This window comes from Parasteatoda tepidariorum, chromosome 3, assembly GCF_982258835.1.
Source record: "Parasteatoda tepidariorum strain Cologne lab strain chromosome 3, Ptep-v5.0, whole genome shotgun sequence".
Classification (NCBI taxonomy): Eukaryota; Metazoa; Arthropoda; class Arachnida; order Araneae; family Theridiidae; genus Parasteatoda; species Parasteatoda tepidariorum.
Window position 1 is genome coordinate 53,709,925 of NC_141757.1, and position 18,720 is coordinate 53,728,644.

At 29.7% G+C, this 18,720-nt stretch overlaps 1 protein-coding gene across 5 annotated transcripts in view; it reads right to left on the reverse strand.

Annotated features, from left to right (window-relative positions):
• LOC107446082 (sodium- and chloride-dependent glycine transporter 1) overlaps positions 1-18,720 on the reverse strand; it is a 141,008-nt gene that overhangs the window by 64,079 nt on the left and 58,209 nt on the right. For 4 of the 5 annotated variants that reach the window (XM_043051571.3, XM_043051595.3, XM_043051592.3 and 1 more), the window contains exon 2: positions 99-167. In XM_043051571.3, coding sequence (XP_042907505.1) covers positions 99-167 — 69 coding nt within the window. Of the gene's footprint in view, positions 1-98; positions 168-1,245; positions 1,293-18,720 lie in introns of those variants that run through there. The other variant, XM_043051580.3, reaches the window with a different exon arrangement.

An 18,720-nucleotide genomic window follows, 5' to 3' on the forward strand; every position in this document is an offset into this window, starting at 1 on the left:
TGAATCACATTTATTGTGAAACACTATAAAGTATAAACAAAACAAAACAAAAATATTTTTAACCAACTAGTCCTTTAGAAAATAAGAAATCAACTCACCGAAGACGGAGCTAATCTGTACCCAGACATAGATGCTTCGTTTCTTACCATGCAGATTGCCGTTTGAGGCTGCAATGAAAAATAATAATAAATAATTTGGTATATTTAAAAAAAATGAATACAAATTAATTACAAACTATACATGGTGTTCCGTGACCACCTACCCAAATGCATATTTTAAGAATCCTGGTCAAAAATTAAGTATAAATGTGCACATAGATAAAAATAAATGAGAGAGGACAAAACAAAACAAAATTCTCAAATTCTAACGAATTATTAACAAGAAAGGCCAGATTAAAAATTTTAAAAACTGCTTGATTACCGTTGGAAACTGAGAGGAAATGACTAGAAATATGTTAATATTTTATGAGACAAAAGTGGTTGTGGTGTATTTAATAACTCAGTCTTCCTCAATAATAATATGACTAGATTTTGGTAAAGTACAACTAACAAGCCTGCATTAACATAATTTTAGACAAGGATTATAAGAATATGAATCAAGAGCTGTGGTTACAGAACACCCTGCATTTCTCAACATATTTTGACACATAAATTAGAAATGAGCAGTAAAATTACATACCACGACGACGTTTTATATAACTTTTCGGTTTGTTATTTAAATAAGACATATTTAAACTTAAATCTTAATTTTAAAAACACTCATAATTTTTTTTAATACTGCAGAAGTTCAAAATTAATTTCATATTCATATTCCTACAATAATGATTATTTAATGAATTTCAATTGTGGTAATAAATTTAGAGATTGAAATTAGATATTCGAATTCAACTTGAATGTCAATAAATTCATCCATCCAAACGGGAAAACATAGAATTTTGAAAATTCATTAAAGTTTGACTTCGTTTAATCAAAAATAAACAAACTAAAAAATCTAAAACAGGAAACGACGGAGAAAGCACAGATTAAAATTGGAGTGTCAAAATGCTCCAATCTGATTTTCATAAGAAGTGAATCAGAAAGTATTGAAAAGAAATTAAAAAGTTGAATAAAATTTTAATCAAACCAAAACATTATAAAATGACAAATCAATTTGAACAACGTGCTGCAACTTTATAACAACAAACAAAATATTTCTAAAAATGAACATCATGAACTAACAAAACAAACTGACTAGCGTGCAACTTACTAAAAATCCCGACAGTAATCTCATCTAATGATCAAAGTGAACAAAATATTTTTTAACCGTAAACTTGTGACATCTTTACAAGTTGAGATGTTTGCAGGTCTGAACAGAAATGGTGCAACAGTGGCCCAGGTGTATCGTCTTTTCGCCTAACGCTCAAAAGAGTGTAGGTAGAAGGTTCGATTCTTGTCGTTAGTATGTAATTTTGTGCTATCTGTTCTTCCATTTGAGAAGGGATTGCATGTTAATAAAAATATAGACCAAACAGTAACGGGAAATACTAGGCAAGAGGGTCTTGCGTTCGTCAGTGATGCTGAATTTCCTGCGTCGGTACATAAGGATTCGTGGGTTCGATTCCCTAGCTTGTATAAAATCGTTAACTTCAACAGAGTTGTTCATCCGCGAAATTCAGAAGATGGACAGCTGTTTCTGAGACGTTGATCATGATACAATACTAGATAGGTACCATCATCAATTTCGCTCTCGTCTTTCTGTCTTTCTCCCAACTGTGGTACTTATTTCTTAGATCCTGAGTTACTACAGAAACGTTTATCTCTCGTCTGAAATTGTGTTTTTGATCTAATTTTGTACATATTGCATTCGGGTTGTTCGGCAACTAATTTAGTTTTTTTTCTTAGCAAAGAACTGAATTGTATTTGTTGTGCAACCTTAACATATAAGCTTCTTTTAATTAATATACGCTGAAAGCAAATATAAAAATGTTTGCTTGTGAAAAACTTAGCGAGAACCATTGCGCAAAATCAAAACTGAGTCCCCTATCAAGTTTGAAAAGCTGAAAACAACATAATCGACATATTTTACGCTTTCATCATCGAAAAGTGAAAATGCTAGCAAAAGATTGTTTATGGAAAAGTTATTGACAAAAAGCCGTTGCCGAAATTTAATAAAAAGAAAAAGGATATAGTGTTTCACCAAGCAATTTTCCTAATTTGCCAAAAGCTTTTACAGCTTAATAGATGCACTACCACATTCCTCAAAATTGGCAAAACTGACAATAAATAAAACAATTCTAATAAGTTATAGTATTTAACAAACTTAGCAGTTCCATCAACCGAAATAAAGCGATGCAACAGAGTTATAAAAGCAAATAATAATTTTTGCTTACATCATTTTACAAGATGTATATCAGCATTGTTTTGTTAAAAAAAATATTTTATTTCATTTATTTAATTTATTATTAGAAACGAAAAAATAATGTTTCGACACTGAGGAAGTTTCTTTAACAACTTGTGTTTCGACACACAGGAAAGCTTAAAAAGCCGAAACTATAGCTAGGTCCATTTTTGGGCCATTATTTGTACTTGATTCGAGTTGCTTAGCTTTATTCAAATGTAGCACAAAGTTTAACTTATTTTGAATAGGATTTAAATGAATTTTTTGCCCAATATTTTCTTACAGCATCGCACAAGATTTCAAACGTAACGCGAAAGAAAGTAATGAAAAAGGTTGAGAGTCATTTAGTCATCTAAATATTATAAACTGTTATTTATATGTGTGCACCCCCATTTTTAATTATGCTATATTACAATCTGAGTAATGATGTTCTACTTTATGAACCATTTTTAAAGTTTTGCAAACCAATTTCAAAGTTGTTTTTTTTTCAATTTATTTTAGAATAAGTAATAAATGATTAGTGATTTTAGAGCTACCAGTGGTCCACCAAAGATCTCTAAGTGGTAATTCACCTATCATCAAAACATGTGGAAATTTACCTGAACTAGCAATCACTAAATATTGTTAGGCTATCTCGAGAACTCAGAAAAACCGGAATCTCGTGCTGGTGCTTAATATAGTCACGAAGATAAGTTACTTCGATAGTTTCAGGTCACTTCGAATAGGAGCTGGATTTAACCACTTGGTAACAATTTAGACTACGATTGTCAAGTCAATACCTTAATTCTCCCCTATTAGAAATGGTTATACTATTGTTTCCAACGCAGCCGACAACCCCAGACTATCAGTTGGGAGTTCTCAGGATGGTAAGACAATAGTTTTCACTGCGTAGTTGTCAGATTTCAAAATATGTATTTCGGTTATCAAATTATCGTTATATCATAATGTCTTTCATTCAAAAGACACATTTCATGATCTAAGATTTGCTATTTTGACTGAGTCCTTGATTTTTTGTAAGTATTGAGTATAAGAAGTGTTCGTGGCCCCAAGGTAATATGCAAACATTGTTTTGATGATGACTACTTTAAATTTATATTTTCAGTATATTTTTAACAAATGAAATTTAAAAAAAACTATGCGCATTGGAGGTCATAGACTTGTATTTATGCGAGAGAAAAAAAGAATTTTTTATACTCTAATTACTATTGAGGCCGATAAGAGCAAAGGATGGATAAAAATCAACTCAAGCTAGTGAGGTGCTTTAAAGAGTTTCCTAAGGAAATAGTGAATGCATTTAGGTATCACTAAAATCAGTTTTTTGCGCACCCCGCTCTCAATAATGATTGGTCATGCTTTTTTTAAAAACTTAAAATACCAACTTGTGAGCCTCCTAGAAACTGTGCATAGTTCATTTGAAAGAATTGTTCACAAGTATTTTAAAATATATATGGTAGGCTGGGATAGTCTGATTGGTAGGGCACTGAGCCCATGTCCAAGAGGTCGTGGGTTCGATCCCGATCGATCGAAGACTCCCTGTTTAGTAAATGGTTGCGACTGGTGCACATTAAATCTGTCGAGTCACAAAGTCCTCCATGTTCCCACAACAAATTGTGCCTCTGCTGGTACAGATTCAGGAGTTTCCTTGTCTTCTGGATTGGGTTCAAAATTACAAGGCTACGGAGCTGAACATTAGCAGTCGTAAACCCAAAATTGGGTCAGTTGTTCAACGATGGTTATAAAATAAAATATATATGCTGGAGCCTTTGGAGAGAGAGAGAGAGAGAGTAATAAAAACGTTACTGAGTTACATTTCTGCCGGTTAATATTCATATAATATTGGTTAATTAAAAAAAAAGTTAATGTTTAGAAATGCTATAGAAATAGTAAGCATGCATCAGAGTGGGACAGAGACTCACGATTTTCATTTATAGCTGACAAAGGGCGGGGATTATGTGCAATGCTTATGCAAGACACTAAATTCACTTATTTTTTAACACCCCCATAAATTGCAAAAATAATTTAACTTAAAGGGGAAAAAATTAGGGAAATTGAAATTTCGATTAGAAATTTAACCTGTTAAGAGATTATTTTCAATCAACCACATTTTTAAATAATAATATTCACTTTTTAAAGAAATGAAAATAAATTATTCTAATGTTTTTCAGATTTTCAACTAAAGAATTTAATACTGCTCTTTGACTTTTCGAGTTTTATAGATACATTTATGGTCAGCTGTAAGCTTAAGAGCCTGCAAGTTTATTCTGTTAAGTCTAGAAATAAGACTGGTTTCAAATAAAAAATATTATTTTGTAAACATCTTGTTGATGTTTTGATAGATTCTAAAGCTGTTTAGTAAAAAACAACCGATATGATACTAAACATTATCCACCAATAAGCTCTTCATTTATCTTCAACAGTTCCTCAAAAAAAAATTTTTCCTTAATAATGTCAATAAAGTAACGTAAAATAACTCTAATAACATACTTTTTTACTATTAGTTAATTTTCAATGATCTTTATTTTCAATGCATAATTTGTTTCGATTTGTAAAAATTAATATTTAATTAATATGCCTTGTTTTTTTTTTTAAAAAATCTAATTAATTTTCTTATTTTATTTTATAAATTGTAAGAAAAAAAATTGGAGCTGTGTGAATCACAAATATAGTAAAAGATTTACAACTTTACTAGTAATTTTCCATCCAATAAACTCTTCACATAAACACAAGTTCATTCATGGACTTCAGGTTATGATCTTAAGAATGGTCCCCTCTCCCCAACATCCTCCCTCCTCTCTTAACACAGAGGGGCGGAGCTATGATAAAAGGTCACTCTTTGAGAATTTTCCATTCATCACTTTCCCGCCATTTCAGGGTTACAAAAGCACAATTTTTCAGTTTTTTAATTCATTATTTATTTTTTTTCCTCATTCCAATTTTAGGTCGTAGATCTTCCGAATACCCCCCCCCCCTCTTGGGTTCTGTCTGGGTAGGATTAAAGTCTATCATGATACCCAGCAGATACCCTCAGGCACAATAGCAGCTTGTGTGTCATTGTGAGATGTTAGAACTTCAGAACATTCCGACGGTAAAAACATTTTCTTTTAAGACCGTGAGCTGACAGTTAAGAAAGTAAAATAAAAAAGAAAATAAAAGCCCTTACTGTTTCAGATTTTATAATTTATTTCCAAAGAATCCAATCTTTAAGAAATTCATCGTCAAGAGTAAGTTTTCAAGTTCTTTACTGTAGATTCGATATCATGGAATTTCCAAGTGCTAGCCTTATCCAGCTTTAAGTCTGCATTGATTTATCAAACTTAATTTTTTCCGAGTACTTTACGCGTATGACTTGAAATAATTCAAATTTACCTTGAAATAAGTTTTCAGCAATATAGATTAAAAAACGTGCCGGGGAATTCTGAGCTTTATTATCTTGACATTATCGGTTAGCAAGTTAATTTTCATTATTAATTTTTTTTTTCTTCTCCAAGTACATAGAAATATTTACAACTTTCCGAAACTGATCCATTTTTTCAATTATCGAGATATTTGTTTTTCAGTAGTAAAAAAAAATAATAATAATCCAAAGCTAAGAAAAATATTGAAGTATAATTACCCAGTTAAATATACTAAATTATTTTTAAAAAATTTCCTTAATTATATTACCTATTTCTGAGATGCAAATGTGATATTTATACTTTTACTAGTAAAAAGATTCTGGCAATTTTTATTGTGATTGCGAACGGAATTTTATCACATACTTCTACCTACTTACTTCAACATCAACAAGCAATTTCGAATTTAAATAAATGAAAGTTTAGATTTAAGATGCTCCTACAAAAATAATACGAGTCTCTGAATTGAGAGCAGATACAACCTTTAAGAGGAAATTTTTTTTATGGTTTTCTTATCAACCTCAAATACACCTCGAAATAACCTCAGCATGTTAAATAAACAACTTCAAAACAACCTCAAAAATAACTTGAATTTTTGCAAGGGTCTGCTCTTTCTTAAAAACAGCAAATAATTATTATTAGAAAACTTATTGGAAGTTTCATCTTTATTTGTAGTCATTAGAGTACTGCCTTAAATCAGGCCCTGAAGATTACAAAAGCTAACGGAACTTCTATTTCAGGTTTTCAAATAAAAAGCTTCTTTTCTACACTTCTTTGAAATAAATTCATTTTTGAGACATTTTAGGATATTTTTTTGGTACCTCAATCTGTGAGTATATTTTCTCTATACCGTTTAATTTATACACCCTCTTCAAAATAATATTTAAGTAAATCTCTGATAAGAAATTTATTTAAAAAAATCCTTTTTTTTCCATTGTTGGATTGAATTTATAGAACTTTTATATTATGAATATATAAACTTATATTTTATGAATATATAATTGTTTTTGTTTAGAGCCAATTTGTAATAGAAAATTCAAAAGTAAATGACTGAAACTCAAAGGATCAAGGAAATCCAATTGTAAACGAACTTCTGTACCACTTTGATGAAAGCAGACAATCAGTGTCAGTTTATAATAGAAATTTTAAATGTTAGTTGCTGAAAATGAATCGAGGAAACCTTTAGAATAAAACAAATTTGTAAATAAACTTCTGTACCACTTTGATGAAAGAAGACAATCGGTGTCAGTTCATAATAAAAAATTTAAAAACGTTAGTTGCTGGAACGCAATGGATCAAGAAAAACCTTAGAATAAAACGAAATTGTAAGCGAACTTCTGCACTACTTCGATTGAAGCTAACACGAAACTTATGTCCTTCAATTGTAAGCGGTTTAATCCAGGTATCTTCTCAGTTCTTTATTTACAACACACAGATTTTAATTTTGTAGCATTCTCCGTAATATTTATGCTGCAAATTGACCAATGAAGTGAAAACAAATTAAGCTGACCCGACGTGAGACTTGATTAATGAAAGAAAATAAATCAGTTCACCCAAGGGACAGCGTAAGCTCTCCATCTTGAGATGGCATGTCGACGCCCTTGGCCTGATGCAAATCAAATGAGATGGATCACGTTTTTTAATCCTGCAAATCAATGTCTGTATTTAAAAGCCTCCTGGAGGCGTGACTCAAGAATAAAATGAAACTATCTCAAGTTCACTGATGTATTTAGATCAGATTGTAAGTTAATCATCAACATGTCATTGATAGGTAAGTATTCATATATCCCTACAGGCTTCCATGTCTAGAGTTTAGTTAGGACACTTAAACCAGCAAATTTATGAAGAAAAAAAAATTCAGATTCAAAAGTTTTTTTGGAATACTCGTAATAATTAATCGTGAATGTACGATTCTATAAAATTTTATTTGAGATAATCTTGGTAAATAAAATAGATTTTAAGAAATATGATTTTTTAATTCTATTTCAAGTTCGTGTTAAAAAGGAATTATTTCCAAAGAAAAAATGAAGTACATTTATTGAAGTTATTTACGCTCTTGTATTACAGATTCTCTTCTGGCTATACTGTGAAAAGCTACATTATAAAAGAAAAATCATGTCAAATTATCATTGGGTAGTTAGAGAAGAATAAATAGTTTATTTATATATTTTTTTACTGTATTAAGAATTCTTTTGTTGTTCTATTCAGAATTCTAAGAATCTTTCCATTACAAATTTTTAATATTTTACAATTTTTAGGATTCCAATCGAAGTTAGGCGAATTTCAACTACAAACTTTGTGATCATTATAAATTGTATAAAGCAAGCTAATTCTTTATATACAATAGACACTGAACTAAATAAAAATAAATATTTTAATGCTACTTTTTACTACCACTTAAATTGATTTCTTTAAGAATTTAAAATATTTAACTTTTCCATGGAGATTCAAGTCTATAGAAAACATGTTAAAATCTTAAAATTTAAAAAGATACTTCGACATATAGAGTCATTTATTAAACAAATTAAAGCATGAATTCTAGTTTTATAAACTTTCATTTTTTAAAAAAGATACTTGGCAGTTTAATCCTTTTTGTCAAAATGATAAGTTTTGCAAAAAAAATTTTTTTAAAGCAAATATTAAAAAACTAAATTTGTTAGCTATGTATATTTTTGGAAATCTGAATGAAGTGTTTAAAAAATATTTAGCTGACAAAAATCACTAAGTACAGCAGCAATCGCGACAAAATCCAAAATTTATCTTAAGTTAAGCCATTTGATCAAAAAATATTTTATATTTATAAGAAGTTTTAGTAAAAACATGCAGTGGGTGAATTTCTATATTTTGAACACAGTTCAAATTGTGTGTTTATGAAAATGGACGCAACATAAAATGCGTATTTGCGAAAATGGACGCTGTTCAGAAAGCATTTACGAAAATGGTCACAGCTCAAAATGCGTGTTTACGGAACTAGGCACAGCTCGAAATGTGAGTTTACGGAAATGGACGCAGTTCAAAATACGTTGATGTGAAAATATACACAACTCAAGTTGCGTCTTACGAAATGCGTGTTTACGAAAATGGACGCTGCAAAAAACAAGTCTTTTCAATTTTCAACCAAAATGTAAAAACTGAACGAAGAATTACATGCTTACTTATTTAAATACCAAGCATAATCATTACGGGTGCCAGACTTTGGGATCGGGGTGATCAAACATATATTAAAAATGTAATTTTATAGGCGATGTCTGCTTATTCAGAACTCTTAAAGTCTGAACGATAAAGTGAGTTTTTAAGCTCTAAATTCCTCCAATGTAAATTTATTACCATTATTATAAATTTATAGTGAGCAGCAGCTCTGTATTATAACAGGGTATTATAGCAACATTGAAATCTGTTGACTTCTAAAAAAAAAGTTAATTTAATAAAATGTACCAAGTGATTTATGCAAGTCAGCAATATTACATTACTAATTGATTTGAATTCATTGATTTATTCTTTGAAAAACGAACAATAATCATAAAAAAAGTTTGAGAAAAGGAATCAAATGATATCTACATTTTCTTAAATAGCTATGTTGACTTTCGAGAACAATAATTTTGGGCTGTGTCCGTTTCCGCTATCACGAATTTAAGCAGTGTTTTTTCTTCTTTTTTTTTTTTGTTGTAAACACATGTTTCGAGCTGTGTTTATTTTCGTAAACACGCATTTGAGCTGTGTACACTATCGTAAGCACGCATTTCGAGTTGTGTCCATGTTCATTAAACATGAGTTTAAGCAGTGTTTTTTTTTTCTTCGTAAAAACTCATTTTGAGCTGATCTCATTTTCGCAAACACGAATTTGAGCTGTGTTTCTTTTCGTAAATACGCATTTCGAGCTGTGTCCATTTTCGTAAACATGAATTACGAGCTGTGCCCAGATTAAAAAACTTCCCAACGATACATTTAATTGAAATTCGTTTCTAAAATTTTAACAAATTATTATTAAAATATCTAACTTTCATACATTTGAATATCATTTTAATACATTTTTAAATTAATATAGCACAGCAAGCGTCTTTTGGAAATTTAATGCTATTGCGATTAAAGTGCTCGATTAGGAAAGATAATTTTTAGACTATTTACAAAAAAAAAAGTATTCGTTTGTATGTTTTAGGTTTAAAATAAATAAAGTTAAATTATCTTTCTTAATTTTTTTTCTACACACGCAAACATTTGCGTATGTCTGCATTTCCCACTGCAAAATTAGATAAGTTTATAAATCATGGAGGAAAATCCCAGATTTTAAAGTATTTCCAAAAAATTGACCTCACAAATTATTGAACTTCAGATTTAATAAGTCATATCAATATCATTTGTGCCATATTTATGTCACAATTAAAATAACTTCAAACTTGTCATTGACGCGACCATCTTAACTAGAGCAAAATAACTCCTGACCTTCTAATAGTTAATGCCATTCCGTATTCAATAAAAACAGATGCAATTAAAAATAATTTGAAGTTCTACAAACCTAGCTTTTAAATTTAATGAACTGCAAAAATTAAAAATTTAAATAATTAGGTTTGCGTAACAGGTGAGCGCTATATTTTGTTTTATGTTCCCGAAATAGCGTTTAATTATTGTAACCTAGCATTAGTTTTTCATGAATAACACTAAAGAAACCTATTTTTCTTGTCAGCAAAGCAGGATTTATCGTTGTAGTTTCAATAAAATCTAATTTAAAAATTTCTGTTCAAAGAAAAAGCAACTTCAAGGAATCTAATAAAACATTTTAACATAAATACAGGTCAATATAAATAATGCTTTGTTTATGGGATAAAAATTTTTTTTTGAGTATCTGCTTAAAGTTTAAGTATTAAATTCAAATGTAAAAACTGTACTTATTCTATTTTTTGTTTTAAATCTATTTAGTAACTTTAAAGGGGAAAAAAGAGTATTATGAAATTTGAAATTGAAAACTTGAATGAGATTCTCTAAAACTTAAGCATGACGCATAATTTATTTCGTTTAAAAAGTTTTTAAAAAACTGAACATGTTTTTCTTTCACTTCACATCTTGATTATCGCATAGTTTTATAACGTAAAAGGTCTTTATTAATAAAATGCTTGACGCAATTTAACTGTCGCAAATGTGTAAATTGCTGTTAAAAGAAAGCCCTCCCACAATAGCCAATGTAATCCAAGATGTTAAAGCTCAAAAATTTCTAAATCAATGACATGATGGTGAAAGATTAATTAGCATTGCGCATTAACCGTCTTTACTCTATAGCGAACTTGCCCTTAACGATCTGAAGCTGGAGTTGAGCCTTAGTTCTTCACAAGGACCTTATAGTTGAGTTTTGTAAATAATATAAAAGTCATTCGGCTAATTGTTATAGTTTCTAATTAGTACTCATTATTTTAATTTCAGGGCAATTTAGTAAAGCAAATTAAGAAAACAATCACTGATATTAACATCACAGAATTGATACCAACAAATGTAATTAATCAATATTAAATCATTCAATATATAAATAAACAATATTATAGAATTAATCAATATAGTTAACCATATCCTCGTATATCTCCCTATATATAATTTATCATTTAGTAAATAAATATTGAATTAATAATCCCAAAAAACTGAAGAGATAGATGTTACCTAGCTAAAAAACCTCATTGGCTCCAAAATATGCTGGTGGAAATAAAAGTAGACACGTTTCAAGTGATCAAAAACAGGCGTTCATTCTCAAGATTTACCAGACTTGAATGAGAAGAAATAAAAATGATTTGAAATATAAAACGTAAAGTTGATGACGAAAAATGGAAAATGAAGGTGAAAAACAGAACTAGAAAAACCGCAGTGGCCGAGAGTGAAACAAAATAAGTAAATTAAAAAAAGTTGAAAAACAAAACAAGAAAAACACTGCAGCCAAGAGTGGCAAATCAGGTTAAAATATATTCCCACGCGATACGGAGAGATTGTGAGGGACTAATGTCGTTAACAAGGAAATAAGAATTTACATGAATGAAACAAGATTCTAGGGTATCAAGATGAGCTGCGTGGAAATAATTTTAGCATCGTGGAAATTAAATTTTAAATAAGATTACAACAATGTGCAGCAAATTATGATTAATCGAATCCTTGATAAACGACAAATCTATCGTGTTCCTAAAGTCTAAATTTTTAAATACGGTAAAAAAAAAAATGACGATAAATTAACAAGTAAGGATTAAAAGAGGAGCTTTTGGGTCCAGTGAGTTCTGGAAGAGCTGAATTAACAATAGAAGGATTACATCTGCGCTTAGCACCAAGCAAGGGAATCAGCATTCATGCGAGTACTGATTCCTCTGCTAAGGACAGTTCCTCACTACCTAGACACGGTTCTAAGTAGATCACAATCATTGACAGCGGTCAGTGAGCGAGGTTGGTGACCACTTTACAGAGCCTGCGAATTTAGGGTGCACAGTATCAGTCGTCGTTAAACTGTGTTAAAAGCTCCACTTCGCGCAGGTCGTCGGAGTACCAAACCGGGGATGCTATCCTTTTTGTAGAGGATCGAAATTGTGATGGCATGTCTTCGGATTATCCTTAGGAATGTTTCCCAGACCGTCATCAATAGTCCATTTGGCAGCTTTAGTGCGACGTAAATAAAGTACTATTACTAATTCTTTGGTGGATCTGAGAAGTTGAAAACTTCATAGTGTATATCACTCTGTTTAACACAACTGTATAAGTATCTGATCAAGTTTAAATATTTCTCTTTTTCTTTTCACATGATGAAAACCGGTTTATTATGTAACAAAAAAAATTGGTTAAAAGACAGGATTATTCCGTAATAGCATTTTAAAATAGTACTTGATCACGGTATAAAGACATAGATCTAAATAAGTTAGCAAAGAACAGAGATTTTTTATTCTTCTCTGCTTCTAAATTTGCACATCTTTTATGTCGTTAAACTTCAATGATACAACAGACTTGAAACACGACATGAAACAAGATTTAATGCAGAGCTAGAAAAAAAAAGACCTGGAATAATAGTGTTTTGAGCATTGGATTAGTTATTAGTTAAATTATTTAAAAAAATTTGAAGGAAAAAAAAACGTCATATTTCATTTTTGACAACTAAAACAAAACTCTGATAACGATAAGAGGTGGAACATAGTTTAAGACCACTTTTTTGAATTAATTGATAATTATGTTCTGCTTTCAGATAATTAAAATTACCTCACTTTAAATAATAATTATTTTGTTGTTATTAATACTGCTTTCAGATAAAATTAAACAGAAGAAAAAAAATTTTAAAAAGTTGATAATTTTCGTTTCAACCTTTTCTTTTTCTTAAATATACCATTATAACGTTCTAATAGAACAAAATGTTCATTCTTTCAAAATTTTCATTCTACAAAGTAACTTATAGTGGTGACCACAAATGAATTTAAAGATGGAGGTTTGTCATTTTTAGTTTCCACTATTAAATTTTTTTAAAAAACCCGTGGGATCTCTGGGAATGTGGATTAAATGACTTAAATGTTAAAATGCGAATGTTTTAATGGTATAATGAAGAAATAAAATTAATACATTAAAATTCTTATTATAAATAATGTAAACTATCCAGAAAAAATAACAATGATAAGGTCTGGTACCTTGCCTTAGCTCGTCTATTTATCAACAAAAAAAAGTAAATAAGTTTTTTCTTCACGTTTAAACACTGTCAATTTTTTTTCTCACTTAAATGAAATTATTTTACAAGAGTACGTGGTATGAATTGTTATTTTCATAGATTATATCAAAGTATGTAAAATCCAGTTCAACCAGTTCAACGATATTTCTGAAAAATGTAAACCTTAGTACGCTAAAAAAATAATAGCAATTTTTTTAAAAAAAAGCATCGGTCAGTGTCCTACAAAACCAGCACACGAGGCTAAACTTAGTTTGAAAAATTTTATTCTGAAACTGTCCTTGACCCCTTCAAGGACACAACCAAAAAGCTAGTTCCAGGTGGACACGTGCTGAGATAGATGCGAGTTGCATTTTAATAGTTATATGCAAATGACAAGACGGCAGCAAAACGTTCGTGATACCAGGTGCTTTAAGCTTAAACGAATTAAGAAGAAAAAATTACCTTTTTTTTGTAACAGATATTACACTGAATTCGAAGTTAAGTATCTCATTTTGTTATAATAATTATAATTTAATAAAAAAAAACTTAAATTAATCAATAAAATGACTTAATAAATAAATAGGGAAGTTTCTTTTAAGAAAATGGATATTAAATAACAAAAACTTAATACTCTAATAATCGATATCAATAACACCAGGATATAATTAATGATCAGCTAAAGTATATTCGGGCTCATTATGTTTTGAGATTTTCCATTTTTAACTAGGGAATAAACTTTAGATGCAAACTTTATTTTAAATTAAAAAATTTAAAATAAAGAGGGTACTTATCCGTAAGCTGGGTGTATCGCTAAGTTTTTAAACTTTAAAAATCAGTTTCTTAAAAGAAATATATTTTTAGCAATTGTAAAGGAAATTTACTATTTCATGTTTGCAGTGTAAATTGATTTCATTCATTTTTTTTCTCAAAGCTTCATTCTACTTGCATGAATTAAGTGTAATAAATAAAAGTCCTCCATTGTAAAATAAATGTTAGACTGGTGCATTATTAATAAGGAGACAACTTGAAGATTTTCATCTCATCTCATCTTTCACCCAGCTAGCCGAGGCCAACAAGTAATAGGAAGTGGAGTCCTGATTACTTAATAGATACCCATCGAAGTCCAGAAAAAAATCACATTCCTTACTAATTTTTTATTTTAATTTTACTAACTGTTTTCTATAGAATTTTTTTTTAAAAAAATGAGAGCAATTTATTTATTTTTTAAAAATTTTGACCGCTCAGCTTTCTATCCTTCCTTGTCCCGGACTTGGACCGCGATCCTCCAGTTGCCGATCATTGCAACAGACCGGTCTGGTATCCAAATATCTCCTACCAAATCAAAATATCAAAAACATCCTAAACAATACTGCAGACATTTCGCTTAACAAACAAATAATTTCCCACACAATTAGTATTCAGAAAAAAAGTTCAAAGCGGTAGTTTTTATACACAAACTTGAACGGTTTATGGACTAAAGAAAAAAGAAAAAATTATAATATTAAAGCAACAGAGGAAATGTAATGCTTGCGTGCCATCAAGGACACAGTCTACGAAAAAATTAAATGCCAAAGTGGCGCCAAGCAGGTAGGCCAATCTTTTTATTTAAATGGACCTTTCTTCAAGGTAAAATGATTTAAAATGTAGAGAACTTTCAATTTAAAAAATATACAATTTAATCTTTTACAAAGTTGACCCATATTATTTCCCATCTGAAAGCATCCATCAGCCATTGTGTATAAAAAAAAAATTTAAAAAATTGTATGATGTTTCACATCAGGTTACATCAATAATAAAAATTTTAAATCGAAAACAAGGTAATGTGGTATCACTTTCTTTAATAATAATAATAATAATAATATATTATTATTATTAAAGAAAGCTCCAACTGCTCTCTTTAATAAATCAGTGTGATGCTGCTGTTTGTCAGTTAAAAAAAACTAACTAATTTTTATAGCCTTGTTTCTTCGGAATGTTAAAGAAAGTGAAATAAAAACCTGTAGTAGACGCAGAATTACTTCTTTCAAATTCCAGTGATTTTCTTAAAATATATGTTTTCTGCATTTGCATTAAACCATTTCTTAGGTAATAATTTCTCAGCATGAAAAACTTCAGCTTATTGTACCATTTGATCAAGCTCCTGATTTATCATTAAAAAAAAATAAAACAGAACCAAAACAAATTATTCCCGTCAAGTTCATGCAGCAGTAAAAATAAAAGAAAAAAAGCGAAATTATATAACCGGTCTCATGCCTTATAAATGCATATAGGTTAGGTTTAGAGAATAATATTACGTAACAGACGCTGCAAATTACACCGTCTGGTATAACTTGATTATTTTTATAATTTTTCTTTTACATTTCTCAAAAAAAGAAGGTCACTGGAACAGTCTAGAATTTATAAAATATGAGCTCAGGAACCCTTATCAAACTAAATCAAAGTTTGAAGCACCTTCTAGTAGATAAAAAAAAAAGGATAGCTTTAATAAATTATAAATTAGAACGATGAAATAAAATTAAAAGAAACTTGTTTCAAAAATATGTAAGAATTATGAGAAAGGGGCTACCGTATAATAATTTTATATATTTTAATATATATTTCGCATATTTTATTATATTCTTTATTATTATTATTATTATTTAATAAAAGGAAAGGGTATTTTTATTTTATAACCGACGTTGAACAGCCGACACAATTCTGAGTTCACGACTATCACTGTTCCTCGCCGTAGCCTTGTAATTTTGAACCCAATCCAGAAGACAAGGCAACTTCTGAATTAAGCATTGGGACAAACTGGCCTTCGTGGAGTACTTTGTGACGGAACAGCATTAGCGTTACATAGAGAACTAAACCACGAAAACCTCCCATGGTTAGTCCAACGACAAGGAAATTTAACTCATGATCTGTCTGCATCTGAGGATATTTTACGTCAGCTCTGAAGTCGAACAGGGAGCAGATTTCGTATCAACCTTCTACTACTGGGATTCGAACCTGGGTCACATCATTGGGAGACGAGCGTTTTATCTCCTGAACCTCTTAATTTAAATTTAAAAGAGGGCAATAGAAAAAGATAATTAAATATTATTTTTGATACTTTTTTTTATAAAAGAATTAAACATACTTCACTTTCAGTTTTGGCATCTTTTTTTATCAACTTCACACCTTCAATCTAATCTAACTAAACATCTACAATCCTTCTGATCCCCCCTTTTTCCCAGTGCTTCAAAAACATTCCCCCTTAAAAGTTAATTAAACCAATCATCTTTGGCCAAGAAAAAAGGACCCAATCAAAAGCTAAAATATTTTAATCAATTCAGCATTAAAAAGGGGGATCCACCGACACTATTAAAAACACATCTAGTCGAAAGTTATTCGAAACCCCTTAATTGGAACTTTCCCAGCAGTAGGGGAAAATGAAATCTTAAAAGGGGCCAATCAGGACTGAGTAGGACTGAAAACTTATTGAAGAAAATATCAAAACAAATAAACAGGCGAGTTAAAAAAATTAAATTAAATAATTAAGTTATGACACATTAGATATCGTAACATAAGGACAAAATGTTTGCAAACGTACAAAATATAGTACAAAATGTTTAGAGCATTCTATTATTTGAATTAATTAAAAAAGTGAACAGCATATATAAATAACAGGGTTCTGAATGATCTTTAAGTATAATAACAAATGTAAACTTTATAAATAAATATTTTCATAATAAAAGGATGTGACTGATGATAAAAAGAAATTTTTCTTAAAGTTTGTTCATTAATCTTTATCATTGGAGAAAGAAGTGCAACGAATGATTTAGTAGGTTAGGTGGGATTATAAAAGTTACGATAGATTTGAAAATTCTATAGTTATATTTGTATCGTAATAAGTTCCCCTCAATTAGAAATCTCTGAAAGTCCCCTTAAATATTTTAGACATGAAGACAAATTTCGCGAATTACTGTCAAATTAAATTTCTTGCAGTTAAAAACGAGAAATAGATATAATAATTTATCATTTTGCAGGTATTTAGCACATAGAAATAAAAAAAAAGTCCTTTCCTCGAAACTAAGCTTGGAAAAAAGCCCGTAATATCGCAATGCCCGTATTTCAGTAGAACAATAGATTTCTGGGTCCTTTTAAATATTCTTTTTCTAATAGGTATTAAAAGGTCACTAAGGACTTCGTTAGTTTTTCCTCATAATTATGAAACAAAAATGAAAGTTTTCAGAACTTTTTAAATTTCTTTTTTTTTCCATTTGTCTTTTTAAAGACATTCCCGGATTTCCAGGGAACTTAAAAGTTCCCTAGAAATCCGGGATAGTGGGTAAATGCCCCGCTTTTCTCATTTCACTAGGGATCTGCCGTATTTACCTAAAACATTTAACTCCTGGTAGCATTTTGTGTTCTGTTGGAAGTTTTGGAAAGCGTTTTGGATGACGTTTGCTATAAACTTTAAATGATCCCATATTAAAGGATATTTACTTTAACTTGATTACGGTACAAAAAAGTTTAATTAGAATGAAAAAATGGTTTAATTTTACACCTTATAAAGGTTGTAGCAATTTTAGCAAGTTTGTATGATATTATAGTTCAAGGTATAGTTGCTGTGAAACAATCAAATCAATTTTTCTGAGAATGTACAAATGAAATGTTCAAACCAACATGCGAAAATAGAATACTAAAAAAGAAAAATATATATATTGGCAAATTTATTTAAACATGTAATTGTCACAAATTTAACTAATACTAATTTTGGAACTACGTTGGCGTGTGATAATACCAAAATTTGCGATCGAATGACGTGGAATAATTAACAATTCTAAAATGTCTTGTTTCAAAATATAGCACCTTAGATTGAAACAATCGATTTTATTATATAAATGAAGTCTTTTTGGAGTATTTTTCTACATTTTAAATTATATTGCTAAACGAAATAATTAAAGAAAAATTGTGTAAAAAATAATCGATTCAATAAATCAGAAATTATCAATAACAATCAGTTTTAAGTAATAATTATAATAATAAGAATTATTTTTAAAAAAAATAAGAATATGATTTTTTTTAATATTTTGTAAGCAAAATATATTTTTATTATACTTTAACAGAAATTTACAGAATTTCAGCTCAGACAGGAAATCGATGTAAGTTAGGTTAAGTTAACATTCGGAGCACGAAAAAGTTAGCAAGAGCGCACGACAGCGAAGGCCAGCAGCATAGAAAAAATCATATTTTTGTCTTCTCACGATTTTAACCTATTCTTAAATGCGAATGCATCCAGTGATAAAGAACGAACTCTCTTTTAACCTTCTTCAGATGTGT